Source organism: Hemiscyllium ocellatum, chromosome 19 (genome assembly GCF_020745735.1).
Source record: "Hemiscyllium ocellatum isolate sHemOce1 chromosome 19, sHemOce1.pat.X.cur, whole genome shotgun sequence".
In the NCBI taxonomy this organism is placed as follows: domain Eukaryota; kingdom Metazoa; phylum Chordata; class Chondrichthyes; order Orectolobiformes; family Hemiscylliidae; genus Hemiscyllium; species Hemiscyllium ocellatum.
The window spans coordinates 67,793,201-67,812,272 of NC_083419.1; the positions used below are offsets into that span (position 1 = coordinate 67,793,201).

At 52.1% G+C, this 19,072-nt stretch overlaps 1 protein-coding gene across 3 annotated transcripts in view; it reads left to right on the plus strand.

Annotated features, from left to right (window-relative positions):
* The window catches only part of braf (B-Raf proto-oncogene, serine/threonine kinase), a 115,083-nt gene extending 97,704 nt beyond the window's left edge, over positions 1-17,379 (plus strand). For all 3 annotated transcript variants that reach the window (XM_060840018.1, XM_060840019.1, XM_060840020.1), the window contains 3 exons: positions 5,958-6,092; positions 12,246-12,399; positions 13,619-17,379. In XM_060840018.1, coding sequence (XP_060696001.1) covers positions 5,958-6,092; positions 12,246-12,399; positions 13,619-13,644 — 315 coding nt within the window. In that variant the 3' untranslated portion in view covers positions 13,645-17,379. The remainder of the gene's footprint in view (positions 1-5,957; positions 6,093-12,245; positions 12,400-13,618) is intronic.
* Positions 17,380-19,072: the final 1,693 nt, after the last annotated feature.

The window sequence follows — 19,072 nt, forward strand, 5'->3', positions numbered from 1 at the left end:
AGAGTATGCCAGATATGGAGTAGAAATATCCATTTACATTTAATATGAGCTGTGTCTGTCCTGGGAGTGTTTGATCAAGACAGTATACAGGGAGCTAAACTATGTTTAACCTTCAGCTGGCCCTGACCTGGGAGTTTTTGTTGGGGATAGTGTAAAACCGGGTTTGGTCGTCAAGCAGTCCATGGTCTAAGAGCAAGTTATAAACACAGCATGTACAAGGGGAGGATTCTGTGAGAGGGTGCTGCTGTCTCACCTTTGATTTTGATCTTTTCAATGGGGAGGTTATCAGCAACAACCAGAGGGGAGAGTGGGTCAGAAGCGAACAGAGGGGAGAGTGGGTCCGGAGCGAACAGAGGAGCAAGCTGAGGGGAGAGCTGGCTTCTGGCAAAGCTGTAAGCTGTGCAAACCCGTGGTAGAGTTTTCAGCCTGAGGCCTGTACCCAGCAGAAGTGATCAATCTGATGGCAAAGGCGGGGTGAGGCTGTGAGGAGCAGGATTTTTGCAGAGTGGGTCCCCACTAAACAGGCAGCAAGCCATGACAGTGAAAGGGAATCTCGCCTTCCCACACAGGCGCTGACGTGGCAGACAGCAAGACAGAGCAAATTTCCACATCCTGTGGTGTCCAGGGAGCGAGTGTGAGAGTGGATGGCAAGGCGGGCCTGTGGCGAGACGGAGAGCATGTGAAGGAGGCAATGAGTAGGAGTGAGTGTACCAGAAATAGTGTGAGGGACAGAATGGAAGTGTGTGTGAGAGGAGAGAGTATGGGATTCGGTCAGAACGTGTGGAAGAGTACATTGGGAGGGGAAAGATGGTGTGCCTGAGCTAGGGAGTTAGACTGTGAGTTCCTTTGCCCAGTAGTGTGCTAGCATTCTGCTACTCATCCCCTTACCCACACGATCCCGGCACACTCCCTCTTCCCCTTTGTACTCTTTCTCTCTCCCAGCGCTCTCTTGCATCCCTCTCGCTCTCCTTCTTCGTGCTCGCTCTCCTGCTCACACTTCCCCTCCTCGTGCTCTCCTGCTCACACTTTCCTTTGCGCTCTCCTGCTTTGTGCTCACGCTTCTGCTCTCCTACCCGCGCTCTCTTACTCACAGCCTTTCCCTCCTCACCCTCTCCTGCTTGCGCGCGCTCTCTCTTTCTCTCCCTCACGTGCTCCTACTTGTGCTCGCTCTCCTACCCATAGAGTCATAGAGATGTACAGCACGGAAACAGACCCTCAGTCCAACCAGTCCATGCTGACCAGATATCCCAACCCAATCTAGTCCCACCTGCCAGCACCCGGCCCATATCCCTCCAAACCCTTCCTATTCATATAGCCATCCAAATGCCTCTTAAATGTTGCAATTATACCATCCTCCACCACTTCCTCTGGCAGCTCATTCCAAACACACACCACCCTCTGTGTGGAAAAGTTGCCCCTTAGGTCCCTTTTATATCTTTCCCCTCTCATCATAAACCTCTCGTTCTGGACTCCCCGACCCCAGGGAAAAGACTTTTTCTATTTATCCTATCCATGCCATTCATGATTTTATAAACCTCTATAAGGTCTTTCCTCAGCCTCCGATGCTCCAGGGAATACAGCCCCAACCTGTTCAACCTCTCCCTATAGCTCAAACCCTCCAACCCTGGCAACATCCTTGTAAATCTTTACTGAACCCTTTCAAGTTTCATAACATCTTTCCAATAAGAAAAAGACCAGAATTGCACACAATATTCCAACAGTGGCCTAACCAATGTCCTGTACAGCTGCAACATGACCTCCCAACTCCTGTACTCAATACTCTGACCAATAAAGGAAAGCATACCAAACGCCTTGTTCACTATCCTATCTACCTGCGACTCCACTTTCAAGGAGCTATGAACCTGCACTCCAAGGTCTCTTTGTTCAGCAACACTCCCTAGGACCTCACCATTAAGTGTATAAGTCCTGCTCTGACTTGCTTTCCCAAAATGCAGCACCTCGCATTTACCTAAATTAAACACCATCTGCCACTTCTCAGCCCATTGGCCCATCTGATCAAGATCCTGTTGTAATCTGAGGTAACCCTCTTCTCTGTCCACTACACCTCCAATTTTGGTGTCATCTGCAAACTTACTAACTATACCTCTTATGCTCAGTTCCAAATCATTTACATAAATGACATAATGTAGTGGACCCAGCACTAATCCTTGTGGCACTCCACTGGTCACAGGCCTCTGAAAAACAACCCTCCACCACCACCCTCTGTCTTCTACTTTTTGAGCCAGTTCTGTATCCAAATGGTTAGTTCTCCCTGTATTCTATGAGACCTAACCTTACTAATCAGTCTCCTATGGGGAACCTTGTCAAACGCCTTACTGAAGTCCATATAGATCGCATCTACTGCTCTGTCCTCATCAGTCTTCTTTGTTACTTCTTCAAAAAACTCAATCAAGTTTGTGAGACATGATTTCCCACACACAAAGCCATGTTGACTATCCCTAATCAGCCCTTGCCTTTCCAAATACATGTACATCCTGTCCCTCAGGATTCCCTCCAACAACTTGCCCACCACTGAGGTCAGGCTCACCAGTCTATATTTCCCTGGTTTGTCTTTACCTCCCTTATTAAACAGTGGTATCACGTTTGCCAACCTCCGTCTTCCGGCACTTCACCTGTGACTATTGATGATACAAGTATCTCAGGAAGAGATCCAGCAATCACTTCCCCAGTGCTCAAGGGTACACTTGATCAGGTCCTGGGAAACTTATCCACTTTTATGTGTTTCAAGACATCCAGCACCACCTCCTCTGTAATGTGGACATTTTAAAAGATGTCACCATTTATTTCCCTACATTCTATATTTTCCATGTCTTTGTCCACAGTAAACACCGATGCAAAATACTCGTTTGTGAGTTCATGGAATGCCCTGCTAGTAGCAGTGGTGGACTCTCCCTCTTTATGGTCATTTAAGCGGGCATTGGATAAGCATATGGAGGTTATTGGGCTAGTGTAGGTTAGGTAGGCTTTGGTCGGCGCAACATCGAGGGCCGAAGGGCCTGTACTGCGCTGTATTTTTCTATGTTCTATGTTCTATCTGCCCCGTATCCTGCGTCTCCACACAAAGGCTGCCTTGCTGATCTTTGAGGGGCATGATTCTTTCCCTCGCTACCATTTTGTCCTTAATTCTGCACACACTCTCTCCCTCGCGCTCTCCTACTCGCACAATCTCTCTCTATCTCACGTTCTTCTATTCGGACTCTCTCCTTCACGTGCTACTACACTCACTCTCCTGCTTTGCACCTATTGTCCTGCTTCATGTGCTCTCCCTCGTGTTCTTCCCCTTGGACATTCCTATTCACATTCTCTCTTTCTCTCTCCCTACTTGCACTTCCTCTCCCTCGTGCTCTCCTACTCGCAATCACTCTCCCCCTCACGCTCTCCTACTCTCACTCTCTGTCCACCTCATGCTCTCCTCCTCACATTTTCTCTCCCCCTCGCGCTCTCCTCACTCTCTCTCCCCCTCACACTCTCCTACTCTCACTTTCTCTCCCCCTCACGCTCTCCAACTCATACTCTATCTCCCCCTCACGCTCTCCTACTCGCACTCTCTCTCCACCTCATGCTCTCCTCCTCACACTTTCTCTCCCCCTCGCGCTCTCCTCACTCTCTCTCCCCCTCACACTCTCCTACTCACACTCTCCCTCCCCCTCACGCTCTCCAACTCATACTCTATCTCCCCCTCACGCTCTCCTACTCGTGCTCTCTCTCCACCTCATGCTCTCCTCCTCACACTTTCTCTCCCCCTCGCGCTCTCCTCACTCTCTCTCCCCCCTCACACTCTCCTACTCTCACTTTCTCTCCCCCTCACGCTGTCCTACTCACACTCTCCCTCCCCCTCACGCTCTCCAACTCATACTCTATCTCCCCCTCACGCTCTCCTACTGACACTCTCCCTCCCCCTCACGCTCTCCTACTCGCACTTTCTCTCCCCCTCACGCTCTCCTACACTTTCTCTCTGCCTCGTGCTCTCCTACTCTCTCTCCCTCGCGCTGTCCTACTCACACTCTCTCTCTCCCTTGCTCTCTACTACTTGCACTTTCTCTCTCCGTCACGCTCTCCTATTCACACTCACCCTCTCCCTCGCACTCTGCTATGTGCAGTTGCTCTCCCCCTCACGCTCTCCTACTCACACTTTCTCTCCCCTTCATATTCTCCTACTCACACTCACCCTCTCCCTCGCGCTCTCCTACTCGCACTTTCTCTCCCCCTCACGCGCTCCTATTTGCACTCTCTCTCTTCCTCGCATTCTCCTACACACACTCTCTCTCCCTCGCGCTCTCCTACTCACACTTTCGCTCTCCCTCGCACTCTCCTACTCTCACTCTCCCCCTCGCGCTCTCCTACTCTCGCTCTCCCCCTCACGCTCTCCTAGTCACACTTCCTCTCCCCATCACGCTCTCTTACGCACTCTCTCTCCCCTTCGCTCTCTCCTACTCTCACTTTCTCTCTCCCTCACGCTCTCCTACTCTCACTCTCTCTCCCCCTCGCGCTCTCCTACTCTCACTTTTTCTCCTCCTCATGCTCTCCCTCTCTCACTCTCTCCCCCACTCTCACTTTCTCTCCCCCTCAGTCCCTACTACTCACACTCTCTCTCCCCCTCACGCTCTCCTACTCACACTTTCTCTCCCCCCATGCTCTCCTACTCACACTCTCTCTCTCCCTCGCACTTTCTCTCCCCCTCGTGCTCTCCTACTCACACTTTCTCTCTCCCTCACACATTCTCTCCCCCTCATGCTCTACTACTCACACTCTCTCTCCCTCTCGCGCTCTTCTACTCGCACTTTCTCTTTCCCTCACGCTCTCCCTCGCGGTCTCCTACTTGCACTTTCACTCCCCCTCATGCTCTCCTACTCTCACTCTCTCTCCCCCTCACGGTCTCCTACTTGCACTTTCACTCCCCCTCATGCTCTCCTACTCTCACTCTCTCTCCCCCTCACGGTCTCCTACTTGCACTTTCTCCCCCCCTCATGCTCTCCTACTCGCACTTTCTGTCCCCCTCACTCTCTCCTAATCACACTCTCCCCCTCACATTTCCTACTCACACTCTCTCTCCCGTTCACGCTCTCCTACTCACACTCTCTCCCCCTCGTGCTCTCCTACTCGCACTTTCTCTTTCCCTCCTGCTCTCCTACTCACACTCTCTCTCCCCCTCCTGCTCTCCTACTCACTCTCTCTCTCCCCCCGTGCTCTCCTACTCACACTTTCTCTCCCCCTCGTGCTCTCCTACTCACACTCTCTCTCCCCCTCGCACTCTCCTACTCGCACTTTCTCTCCCCCTCACACTCTCTCTCCCCCTCACGTTCTCCTACTCTCACTCTCTCTCCCCCTCACGCTCTTCTACTCACACTTTCCCACCTCAGACGACTGTGTGGAGTTTGCACATTCTCCCAGTGTTGCGTGGATTTCCTCTGAGTGCTACAGTTCCTCCCACAGTCCAAAAAATGTACGGGTGAGGTGAATTGGCCATGCTAAATTGCCCATGGTGTTCGGGGCAGGGGCAAATGTAGGGGAATGGGTCTGGGTGGGTTGCGCTTCGGTGGGTTGGTGTGGACTTGTTGGGCCGAAGGGCCTGTTTCCACACTGTAAGTAATCTAATCTAATCTCGCTCTCTCCCTCCTTCCTATGCGTGCTCTCTCCATTTACACTTGTACATGCTCTCCTTGCCATTCGCACACCCTCTCTCTCCCTCCCAGTTGCGCAGTCTGACTTTCCCTCCCTCTCCCACTGTCTCTCACTCTGTTGTAACTATGATCACGAGGATAGTGTCCCAGACTGTTCCATCTCCCCGCCCTTCCTTTCTCTCCAGGTGAGGTGAAATATCAGAAGGACATTGAAAACCATTTTGAAATATATCTATGGTACTGCTGGGCCTGCACCTCACAAGCTTCATGGTTTATCCATGCCTTGATGTGCTTTACCATGTGGTTGGCTTTCAGATTATCTTCATGGTTGGCCGAGGATATCTGACCCCTGACCTCAGCAAGGTGCGCAATAACTGTCCAAAGGCAATGAAGAGGTTAATGGCGGATTGTCTGAAGAAGAAACGTGACGAGCGCCCTCTGTTCCCTCAGGTAGGTGGTGGACCTACTCCTCTTTGCCTACATCAGTGGCAGGAATGTGACAGCGATTGCTACAGAACAGCTCTATGGCCTCCTAGGCCTTATCACAGTCCAGGAAGTGCTGTCTCATTTAATTTATGTAAAGTGTTAGTGGGTCCATGGTTGGGGTGGCGAATGGAGTTTTCAGCACCCTATTCTATGAAGTCGTGAAAAGGAGCCACACAAGTCTTTTTGCCTTGGCTAGCATGGAGTGAGAGCTTGAGGAACTGGGGCCTTCACATGCTCAGGACAGGTTATGGGTTGTTACTACGGATGTCAAACTCACCAAAGTATTTGAAGCAATAAATACCGTTTTCTTGAGGGGATGCAACAGCCTGACAATCATCACCCAAAGAAGCGACAAAATTAGCAAGAATATTTTCATGCACTCTGTAGACTGTTTACCCTCAATTGGGTTTGAGGCTGAGACCCATCATTGGGTCAGCATTAGTGAGGGAGAGAGTGCACATTGCCCTGGTACACAGTGTTGGGGATAATGGCACATGGCACGTGTTGGAGAAACACCAGCTGATCTCCAAGTATGTTGTTACAAGAGGGTGGGTGGGGGGGGAGGATAGGTGGGGGTGTTCAGGACATCATGACTGCAGAGGATGCACTACTTGCTGTGCCTGTCAGTGACAGCCATGTCCCAGGCACTTAGCTCCATTAAAGGTGGCACAGATCAAACCAAGAGAGAGGACATAGCATGCTCATCTCTTCCCACTCCCGCTCATTTGCAGTCACAGAAAGCAAGCATCTGATTACATTATTTTTTAATATGAAGTTTCTACCTTGCCAAATGACTTGTATGTTGCATATTTCATTTAAATTGCGTGGTTTTGCAACTGCAAGAAAGCTGGAGCAGACGGAGTGCCCTGAGTGATTTCTGAGTGCGTAAGGTTTTGTGCCCAGCAGTCAGGTTGGGAATGCTGGTCACTGCCACCAGGAGCAGCCTGGGGATAGGAGATGACCCTCAACCCGTCACACCCTCCAATACCCAATGGGAGGACTGAGCCTTTCTGTGTTTAGCTCGCTGTATGTCAAAAACAAGGCTGAACAAAACTTGCAGTTTTCATGTGAAGTTTAAATTTTGTCAGTGCCCAAACGTTGCCATGGTCAGGTACTGTCCAGAATTGAGCTACAATGCATGGGGATGTACCAATTGCTGATACAATGCTAATAGCTAGTAGTATTATCACTGGACAGTGAATTCAGAAACTCTGGTAATGTTCTTGGGACCTGGGTTCAAATCCTGCTGAGGCAGATGTTGCAAATTCAATAAGAACCAATAAAAAGAATCGGGAATCTAATGATTACCATGAAACCATTGTCGTAAAAACCCATCTGCTTCACTAATGTCCTTCAGGGAAGGAAATCTGCTGGTCCTTGCCTGGTCTGGCCTAGAAGTGACTCGAGACCCTCCGCAACGTGGTTCACTCTTAACTGCCCCTGGACAATAAATGCTTGTGCAGCCAGAGACATCCATAACCCATGAATGAATAGTCACAGAGGGCCTGGTTATCACAAATGCCGTAACTATAGCCACCCCGGCTTGTTCCACAGGCTCCCTCTTTGCTGGTTCCACTTGATTATACACTCCTCTGCCCTTCACCATCCTCACTGCTCAGTGCTGCTTGAGTAGGGAGGGTCCAGCGAAAGGCATGAGGCTGAACATCGCGCTCACCGACAGGAGGAGGGGAAGCCCGGTTCCCAAGGGGAACCAGCGCACACACCGACAGGAAGAGTGGAAGCCCAGTTCCCAAGGGGGAGCAGCGCGCTCACCGACAGGAGGAGGGGAAGCCCGGTTCCTCGGGGGGAGCAGTGCGTTCACTGACAGGAGGAAGGGGAGCCCAGTTACTCAGAAAGAGCAGCGCGTTCACCGACAGGAGGAAGGGGAGCCCGGTTCGTCACGGGGAACCAGCGCGCACACTGACAGGAAGAGTGGAAGCCCAGTTCCCAAGGGGGAGCAGCGCGCTCACCGACAGGTGGAGGGGGAGCCCGGTTCCTCAGGGGGAGCAGCACGCTCATTGACAGGAGGAGGGGAAGCGCTGTTCCTCAGAAAGAGCAGTGCATTCACCGACAGGAGGAAGAGGAACCCGGTTCCCGCACTCACCGACAGGCGGAGGGGAAGCCGGGTTCCTCAGAGGGAGCAGCGCGCTCACCGACAGGAGGAGGGGAAGCCCGGTTCCTCAGAGGGAGCAGCGCGCTCACCAACAGGAGGAGGGGAAGCCCGGTTCCTCAGGAGGAGCAGCGCACTCACCGAGAGGAGGAGGGGAAGCCTGGTTCCCGAGGGAGAGCAGCACGCTCACCTACAGGAGGAGGGGAAGCCCAGTTCCTCATAGGGAGCAGCGTGCTCACCAACAGGAGGATGGGAAGCCCAGTTCCTCAGAGGAAGCAGCGCGCTCACCGACAGGAGGAGGGGAAGCCCGGTTCCTCAGGAGGAGCAGTGCGCTCACCGACAGGAGGAGGGGAAGCCCGGTTCCTCAGGAGGAGCAGCGCGCTCACCGACAGGAGGAGGGGAATCCCGGTTCCCCAGAGGAAGCAGCGCGCTCACCGACAGGAGGAGGGGAAGCCCGGTTCCTCAGGAGGAGCAGCGCGCTCACCAACAGGAGGAGGGGAATCCCGGTTCCTCAGGAGGAGCAGCACGCTCACCGACAGGAGGAAGGGGAATCCCGGTTCCTCAGGGTGAGCAGCGCATTCACCGACAGGAGGAGGGGAATCCCGGTTCCTCAGGGAAAGCAGCGCGCTCACTGACAGGAGGAGGGGAATCCCGGTTCCTCAGGGGAAGCAGCGCGCTCACCGACAGGAGTTGGGGAAGCCCGGTTCCTCAGGGGGAGCAGCGCGCTCACCAACAGGAGCGGGGCGAGCCCGGTTCCCCAGAGGCAGCAGCGCGTTCACCGACAGGAGGAGGGGAATCCCGGTTCCTCAGGAGGAGCAGCGCGCTCAGCGACAGGAGCAGGGCGAGCCCGGTTCCTCAGAGGGAACAGCGCGCTCACCGACAGGAGGAGGGGAATCCCGGTTCCTCAGGAGGAGCAGCGTGCTCACCGACAGGAGGAGGGGAATCCCGGTTCCTCAGGGGAAGCAGCGCGCTCACCAACAGGAGGAGGGGAAGCCCGGTTCCTAGGAGATAGGAGAGCACTCCGACATGAGATATGGAAGCCCGGATCCTCAGAGGGAGCAGCGCGTTCACCGACAGGAGGAGGGGAAGCCCGGTTCCTCAGGGGGAGCAGCTCGCTCACTGACAGGAGGAGGGGAAGCCTGGTTCCCCAGAGGCAGCAGCGCGTTCACCGACAGGAGGAGGGGAATCCCGGTTCCTCAGGGGGAGCAGCGCGCTCACCGACAGGAGCGGGGCGAGCCCGGTTCCTCAGAGGGAACAGCGCGCTCACCGACAGGAGGAGGGGAATCCCGGTTCCTCAGGAGGAGCAGCGCGCTCACCGACAGGAGGAGGGGAATCCCGGTTCCTCAGGGGAAGCAGCGCGCTCACCGACAGGAGGAGGGGAAGCCCAGTTCCTAGGAGATAGGAGAGCACCCCGACATGAGATATGGAAGCCCGGATCCTCAGAGGGAGCAGCGCGTTCACCGACAGGAGCGGGGCGAGCCCGGTTCCTCTGGGGAGCAGCGCGCTCACTGACAGGAGGAGGGGAAGCCTGGTTCCTCGGGGGAGCAGCGCGCTCACCGACAGGAGGAGGGAAATCCCGGTTCCTCGGGGGAGCAGCACGCTCACCGACAGGAGGAGGGGAAGCCCGGTTCCTCAGGGGGAGCAGCGCGCTCACCGACAGGAGGAGGGGAAGCCCGGTTCCTCAGGGGGAGCAGCGCGCTCACCAACAGGAGCGGGGCGAGCCCGGTTCCCCAGAGGCAGCAGCGCGTTCACCGACAGGAGGAGGGGAATCCCGGTTCCTCAGGAGGAGCAGCGCGCTCAGCGACAGGAGCAGGGCGAGCCCGGTTCCTCAGAGGGAACAGCGCGCTCACCGACAGGAGGAGGGGAATCCCAGTTCCTCAGGAGGAGCAGCGTGCTCACCGACAGGAGGAGGGGAATCCCGGTTCCTCAGGGGAAGCAGCGCGCTCACCAACAGGAGGAGGGGAAGCCCGGTTCCTAGGAGATAGGAGAGCACTCCGACATGAGATATGGAAGCCCGGATCCTCAGAGGGAGCAGTGCGTTCACCGACAGGAGGAGGGGAAGCCCGGTTCCTCAGGGGGAGCATCTCGCTCACTGACAGGAGGAGGGGAAGCCTGGTTCCCCAGAGGCAGCAGCGCGTTCACCGACAGGAGGAGGGGAATCCCGGTTCCTCAGGGGGAGCAGCGCGCTCACCGACAGGAGCGGGGCGAGCCCGGTTCCTCAGAGGGAACAGCGCGCTCACCGACAGGAGGTGTGGAATCCCGGTTCCTCAGGAGGAGCAGCGCGCTCACCGACAGGAGGAGGGGAAGCCCAGTTCCTAGGAGATAGGAGAGCACCCCGACATGAGATATGGAAGCCCGGATCCTCAGAGGGAGCAGCGCGTTCACCGACAGGAGCGGGGCGAGCCCGGTTCCTCGGGGGAGCAGCGCGCTCACTGACAGGAGGAGGGGAAGCCTGGTTCCTCAGGAGGAGCAGCGCGCTCACCGACAGGAGGAGGGGAAGCCCGGTTCCTCGGGGGAGCAGCGCGCTCACCGACAGGAGGAGGGAAATCCCGGTTCCTCGGGGGAGCAGCACGCTCACCGACAGGAGGAGGGGATGCCCGGTTCCTCAGGGGGAGCAGCGCGCTCACCGACAGGAGGAGGGAAATCCCGGTTCCTCGGGGGAGCAGCACGCTCACCGACAGGAGGAGGGGAAGCCCGGTTCCCAAGAGGGAGCAGTGCGTTTACGGACAGGAGGAGGGGGAGCCCAGTTCCCGAGAGAGAGCAGCGCGTTCATCAACAGGGGGAGGAGAAGCCCGGTTCGTCACGGGGAGTAGCGTGCTCACCGACAGGAGGAGTGGGAACCGCGCTCACCAACAGGAGGAGGGCGAGCCTGGTTCTCCAGAGGGAGCAGCGCGCTCACCGACAGGCTGATGGGGAGCTCGGTTCCTCAGAGGGAGCAGCGTGTTCACCGACAGGCTGAGGGGGAGCCCAGTTCCCCAGTGGGAGCAGCACGCTCACCGACAGGCTGAGGGGGAGCCCAGTTCCCCAGAGCGAGCCGCACGCTCACTGACAGGAGGAGGGGAATCCCGGTTCCCGAGGTGGAGCAGCACGCTTGTTCCTTAATCGTACTGGGAACATGGCTGCACATCCTTGGGGAGAGTGTGTATGGCCGCTTCAAAGAGTGAATTGGCTCCAACGTAAACCATCCCAGCCATCCGATTAGTCCCAGCCATCCGATTAGTCCCAGCCATCTGATGGTCCTGGCCTAATTGCTGGAAGGGTATTGTTAGGCCGTAACAGCTGCAGGAGGTTGAGTGTGATCTGAGCCACTTCTTTGCTGCAGGGTCTGTTCTGATGGGGAATGTCCTATTCTCACTGCAATCTGCTGACCTCTCCTGGGGCTAGAGCATCTGAGACTTACAGAGTCCCCTTACAGTTGTGTACTTCAGTTGGGGCAAACTGACTGCTATGTAGCCTGAACTATGTGGTCAGTGTTGATACTGTCCCTTCCACTGGAAACCAGGCCTGTGTCAGTGGAAACCAGGCTTGTGTGACGTGCAGAGATTGAGAAAAATGTAATTCCACTGTGACGTGACGTGACTCTGCACTCACTCCTGCTGCTCCCAGTTAGAGGGGGAAACATCAGAATGTGAATCCTCTGGCCTGAAGGGTTTAACAAGCTAACCTCTCACCATTTACCAGAAGGATTAGCCCTACCCAGATTGCACAGCCTGGGCCAGCAGTGAGGAGAGACATTCAGAAAGGGCAAGAATCGTTTGTGTGATCAGCCTACACTCCCTTTAATCAGGAAGCTGTCTGGGATACCGCTATCATTAACGGGCAATGTTGTCTTCAGGTCCTGCGTTCTGAGGTAGGAGTCCCCTGTACAGCCTTTGATTCAAGGCTGTCTCTAGGAAGCTCTGGGTATACTGGAGTGGGAGTTCCAGAGAAGGAAAGCTGACCTGGTGAAGGAGGGGTTATACAATAAGGGGGGTATGCCCTAACCATGACGCCGGTCTCTGTTGCAGATTCTTGCCTCGATTGAGCTGCTGGCCAGGTCTTTGCCAAAGATTCATCGCAGTGCGTCGGAACCCTCGCTCAATCGGGCCGGCTTCCAAACTGAGGACTTCAGCCTGTACACTTGTGCATCCCCAAAGACCCCCATCCAGGCTGGAGGCTACGGTGAGTGGGGATTCTTCCTGGCCTTTGGTGCTTTGTCCACATCGGCTATTCTTAGCTGCCAGGTAGTTGCTTGTTCCTCAGTGATGAGGCCTACTCTCCAACTCCCCAGTCACTGTGTTGATTGGATGGTTTCTCACAGGAGCTCAGTCTCCTGGGTTTTCCTCTCTGTGGCAAGGTGAGGGGAGGGATTAGTATTCTCTATATCACAGTTAAACCAAAGCCCGTGTTTACCTGATGCCCACTTCTCCCACTACAAAAGAGAGGGTTTCTACTGAAGTAAAATCAACGATAGCAGTAACAACTTGTGTGTAAATATAGAGCACCTTCAACATCATGCTCCTGGGGGTGAGAGAGAATGTAGCACTGAGCCACTTGGAGATACGACAGCTTGGTGAAAGGGCGAGCTCAGGTTTTGGGTGGGAAAGTGAGGTGCACGCCACAAGAAATGTGTGAGAGAGTATTCCAGAGCTCAGGAACAAGGCAGCATCACCAAATCAGGGGTGCTGAAGGACAGAAACGGAACATACGTGGGAATTTTGTGTGAATGTGAAGCTGGAAGAGACGACAAAGATAGGGAGAACCAAGGCTATGCACAGACTCATTGAACTATACAGTACAGGTGGGAGGCCTTTCAGCCTCAAGTCTGTACTACCAACCAGCCATTACTATTTACAGTAGTCCCAGTCTCCAACACTCGGCCCTCCACTCTGTGTCAACCCCGGGCTCTGTCGCTCAGCCAAGTATGCCTTGTCTGACATTGTCCTATTTCTCACAACAAGCTTCTCTTAGTGAGTCTGTCCATTAATGCTGAACTGACCTCACTGAGGACTGACTAACCCCCATTCCCACCCACCCTGAACACCGGTCAGCAACAACGGTCACCTCTTTAATCAACGCTCCGTCTCAGCCCAGCTCCCAGGGCAAAAAGTCAACACTGGATGTGTCTGAGCATTTGTGCTGGAAAACAGGCTTCCCACTCAGTTAGGTATAGAGTGAAGCTTCTTTCATACCGACCCTAATAAACACTCCCAGGCTAGAGACAGCACAGGGTTAGACACAGAACAAAGCTCCCTCCACACTGTCCATCAAACACTGCCAGGTCAGGGCTAGAGTACATTGTAATTAACTGTTTGTTGTGTCAGTATGGACTGTTTGATGTTGGTAACTGTCGCTGTTACTCTGGAACGTGAATCTTTAAACTCTGTGTTTTGTCTTACAGCCGGAGAGTTTACTGCGTTCAAATAGATGGGGACTTCTTACCACCGGCCGGAGCAGGGGTTTGCTGTTGTGTCTCGTGTCCTCCCAGTTGTTTCGGGGTTTAAGCCTGCAAACAGAAACTACAGCTGCTGCCCGAGCTGCTGTTTTGTATTGTTTTCAAGACAGACTCCACCAACCAATTTCTGCAAAGCTGTTAGTTCTAAAACTGCCTGATGCACAAATGTGAGTTCCCCCTGAAGCAGCTGTAGCTGTTTGTCTCCCTGCCTGAAGGAGGCGGCGGCGGAGGAAGAAACGGTTTCTCTGGACGCTGTTTGCAGTTACTGGGGAGAGGGACAGCGGCCAGCATGAAGAGGAATCTTTGATAATCACGGGACCATGGGGAGGTTGGCTGCAGCTATCGCCTGCCCCCTGCGATTGTCTCCCTGCCCCAGACTGGGTTGTGCAATCACCTGATTCAAGAGGAGGAGAGGCCCCTTTACAATAGAGCAGGAATGTCGTGAAACGGCCATAGTGGCCGCTGTCCATTGCTCACCCCTACAATGAGGCACAGAGACACTTTTATTTATGTATATTTTATAATTTATTCATTCTTTCCTGTAAGAGTTCAACACATTCTTCCTGCCCCACCCTCCCGTACTGCTGTTCTCCAGCTGATGCTTTTTATCTTGGATAATCCATTGGTTTCTGTCTTCAGGAAGGGGAAGCAGACCGGGGGCGCTCTCTGTTCCGCTGTAGAAGATCACCATGTGCAGTGAATGTTACTTCCTCTCTCTGCTGCTGCTCAGCTCCCACTGGGTGAAAACAGTTTGCTTTCTTAGCCCTTGCCCACCTCCAGGTCACAGGGCAAAGGTCTCATCCTTGACTCTTTCTGTGGGACAGCTTTTTCAGTGCAGACCACAGCCAGGGCAAACGATCACAATCTGTCTCTGAGACTGTGTGTATCGAAGACATAAGGGCTTGAGGAATCTGAAGGGTTGTCGTATCAATGTGTAATGGACTTGACTGTGATGCCATCTGCTGTGGATTAGCTTTCTGATAGTTACCATTGAGGCGTGCAGGCACAGGACGTCACCAATAAAATAGTACCCCAACAGGAAGAAAAGGCTTTTAAAATGATATCTATCTGTTATTCAAAATCATTGGTCATTTTATTGAAGACCGTGGGCCCCCTGGCATTGTGCAGGATACAGCTGACCCTTCCCTGTGGCCAGTCTCAAGCAGGATTGCATTACTTACTCTGAGGGAGGGATGATGGAAGGGAGGGTCCACTCGTCTGAAGGCAATTTGAATTACCCATAGATAGAGTGTGGTGCTGGAAAAACACAGCAGGTCAGGCAGCATCCGAAGAACATAAGCCCTTCGTGGCCCAGGGTTTTGGGTCTGATTGTGGATTGTTCAGTTGGTCCTGACAATAGTCAGTAGAGCTGAATGAACGAGGAAGCTCCTGTTGGATCTGACACCACTCATCCCTTTTCCAGTTTCTTGCCACTTGTCAGTTATTGAATAGTCAAAAGAAGTGAACAGACACTGAACCTAATCCCTTTAAATGTCATTTTCTCATCATTCAGATCCAACTCTCTTGCATTTTCTGCTTAGTCCAAAAAGGTTTGAAACCATTGCATAAAGGTTGTTGTGTTTAAGCTCCTGTATGGTGATGAGACCCGGATGACAAGGAACCATTGGCTGGGTGGGTTCAAAACCAATGCGAGTAGAAATCTGCTCCCAGGATAGATGCATGACACCAGATCAGTACATTCCTGAGGCTAGACAGGGTTATGCTCAGCACTGTCCATGGTGCTGATCTTTTTGTGCTGCTCACCAGACGGAGGTAATTTGCTCTGCTAACTTGATCAATACAGTAGAGGTATAGCATTCCAGCACTACAGTGAGGAAGATAAAAGGAGTGTGGTGCCTGTATCCAGTTTTATTTATTTTAACAGACTTTAACATCTGAATCTTTGTTAAAGAGCTATTGTTCAAGTGTGCTCCTTCATTACATTTCAAATTAGAAGCTTTCCAAGCGAAAGTATTCTTGCACAACTCTTAATTCTCAGCATGAGCCTTTGGCTGCCATCTCATACACATCAAGCTATTCTAATATGCTGCATTAAAATCAGGGCTGTCAACTATGCCGTCAACTCCATTTTACTGCCAGAACTCCTCCTCCCCCCTCCACCTTCAGACACGTGTTCGGGAGGAAGGAACAGTGAGGGATTTGGAGACTGAGCATTAACATTCTAGCTGAAATCTGCTACATACCAGACTTGTACATCTCTGTTTCTGGAAACATCCCATGTGACAGAACTGTCTATTTTTTAAAAACCTGAAAATTATTAATCCAACAGTCAATCCACTATTCATAAATGTATAATGGTGTCCAGGCACAGCAGAGTGAACATAACACTATTAGGGGCATTTCTAGATCGATCTAGACCATCCGTAAGTCTCCACTGCAAGGTGGACCTTATGCTTAAATTTACCCCTTTACACTGGTTCAGTTTGTCCGAGGGTTGGTGTTTTTAAAGACAGCCCAGCATCTTGTCCTTCTTCTGGTTACAAATCTTACAAGAATGAGCAAGTGCTAGTGCCGTTCATCCACAAGGTGGTGTATCCATTGTACAGTGCTTTGCCAAGAGGTTGCAAGCACCTGGCGTGAGCATTTAGCTCTCTAGCTGTCTAGATCCTGCCCACAGCTGTATAGGCCACTTCCAACTAGCACTGTCAGCAAGCTGTGGCCATCAATATCACAGTATCTCGCTGCTGCAATGCAGCCACAAAATGTTGGACAGTCCATCCCTTTCCCTACCTAAGGTGATAACTGGTGACCTGCTGGGGGTTTTGCTCTGATTTAGCTGAACTACACAACTGCTTTTAAAAAAATGTGTACAAAGTAATCCCTGCGCATTAATCCTCAAAATGTGACTCACTTGGCTTTTGGAGATACTTTGCCCTGTTTACACTCCAGTATCGGTAGCAGACTGTCACCTTCTGTTCCTGTTGCCCAGTCCATTGGTGAAACAGTTGAAAGCACTTGGAAGAACGTCTCTATAAAACAGGGTGACCAAACACGGAGTCACAGCATGAGTAGCTGTGAGGGGGAAGGGATAGGGAAGTCAGGGATTGCATGGCAAAAATAAGCTCCAGCACTGTATGTTTTAAAAGCATTCCATTCCTGCCAGGAAGAGGTGCAGGTACGATGGAATCTGACCAGAGAGGGAGCTGACCCATCTTAGACATCACCAGCTTTGCAAAGAGTTATTTACTCATCTCACACACAACCCTGCCAGTTTTTCTTTTGGTACAGCCCATGCCAACTAGACCTTTTTACACATTACGTTTGACAAATTCCTGTCCGAGACAATTATCAAAACTGTAATTCCAGTGCCATATCCAACCGCTGCCACTTCACATGGGGCAGCAGGCTCCTGTTTAGAGGAAGAGAAAGGTCAAAGTCCCACTTTCATGTCTGTTTTAAGATTAGAGCAAGGATTGCTTCACAGTCAGAAAAAAAATCAGCCTCATCTTGGATCAGTGTAAAGACTAAGTGTATTGTCATTGCATATGGCTCCCTCCCCCAGTACCTTCAATTCTCACCTGTAAATTTGTACAATGGAATATATTGTCAGTTTGCTATAGAGCATGGATACAAAATTTTGATAGATAATTCAAAAACCTTATTGTGTAAAGTTATTTAAAAGACTGTATTATAAAAGTTCTATGTATGTGAATATGGGAAACACTATAATAAAGGACCTGCATGGACTCTGTGCTGTTTGCCAGTCAGCATTACTCTCTGCGTCAGTTACTGGGTTCACCTGCTGTTACTAAAGGCATGCCCCAGACAGTGGGCTGTCGAATCAGAGGGGAAATGGCAGAGTGGGGAGAAAAGGAGGACGGAGAAGATCTACACAATTGGTATGGTGTGGGGAGGGTGGTATGTTGGAAATGAACCACGGACAGCTGCAGCAGCCACTCTACATTCAAACAGTTAACCACCCCCCCAACCCAATGTGGAAGTGAGCTCAGGCCAGCCAGAGGACCTGTTCATTATCAAGAGAGACCACTCAGTCTTTTGACAGCACAGCAACAAGAGCAGGCTCTGGGCTAAAACACAAATAGCTGGAGAAACTCAGCACTGGCAGGCAAGTGTGGAGAGAGAAACAGAGGTAAGAGTCCAGTCACACCTCTTCAGAATTGATAGTAGCCACAAAAAAGGGGGTATATTTGCTGACAACAGTGTGGGGGGGGGGGGGGGGGGGGTGGGTAGATTGGAGGAGATAGCCAGGCAAAAGGGATCAGTGATAATAGGGAGAGAGAAAAAAAAGGATCATGGGGTAATCCTTTTTCAGAGGAAATTACTGTATCCAACAGTACAACTAATCACTATTTCACTGCTTCCGGAACTGATAGTGTTTCTTCTTTAACCCAGGGGTTAAATCACTACAGAGAGAAAAAGTGAGGATTGCAGATGCTGCAGAGTCAGAGGCAAAAGGTGTGGCACTGGGAAAAAAAAACACAGGTCAGGGCAGCAGAGGATTCTTGAAAAGCTTACGTCCAAAACTTCGAATCACCTACTCCTCAGAGGCTGCCTGACCTGCTGTGCTTTATCCAGCACCACATCAACGGGTACGAGCGAAATGTATACTTCAAGGTATTGTGACAAACTCAATACCATTTGTATGGAGACAAATTTAAAAACTTCAAAAATGCCCAAGATATGAGGAGAGGGGAACAAGATATAGACAGGATTGAGGGTGGTACTGAGCAGCTGAAGGCAGAGTCAATGATGGGACATTAAAATCAGCTACCTGCGAGGGAGTGCTGACATAGGGGAGCTCAATCATGTTCAACCCTGCCAGGAGCCATACAAGCCCAGCAGGTGCACAGCACCAAGTTCTGTTCACCCATAAATTCCAGTAAATCAGGAGGAGATGAAGGTCTTAGGAGGAGATGAAGGACTGAGACTCTCCATGTCTACACGGATCACAGGAACCTAGGATCATAATCTACGCAGTGTGGAAACAGGCTATTTGGCCCAATAAATCCATACCAATCCTCTGAAGAGCATCCCACACAGACACATTCCCAACTAATGCACTTAACCTACACATCCCTGAACACTATTGGCTATGCTAAATATGCCATTCACCTATCCTGTACATCTTTGGATTGAGGGGAAACCCATGCAGACACAGGGAGAATGTGCAAACTCCCCACAGACAGTGGCCCAAGGCAGAATTTGAACCCAGGTCCCTAATGCTGTGAGGCAGCACTGTCTAGATTAGAGGACCGGAGGAGCAGGAAAATTGACGTTTCGGGCAAAAGCCCTCCATAACTCACTCTGGGATATCTGTTATTCTGTATCTAAACCCCGCAATTAGATTCTAGTCTGGCTAATCTACAGACTGTGCCAGTCTATCCACTCTTAAAGCTTGGAGTCTGGAGGTCCAGGTAA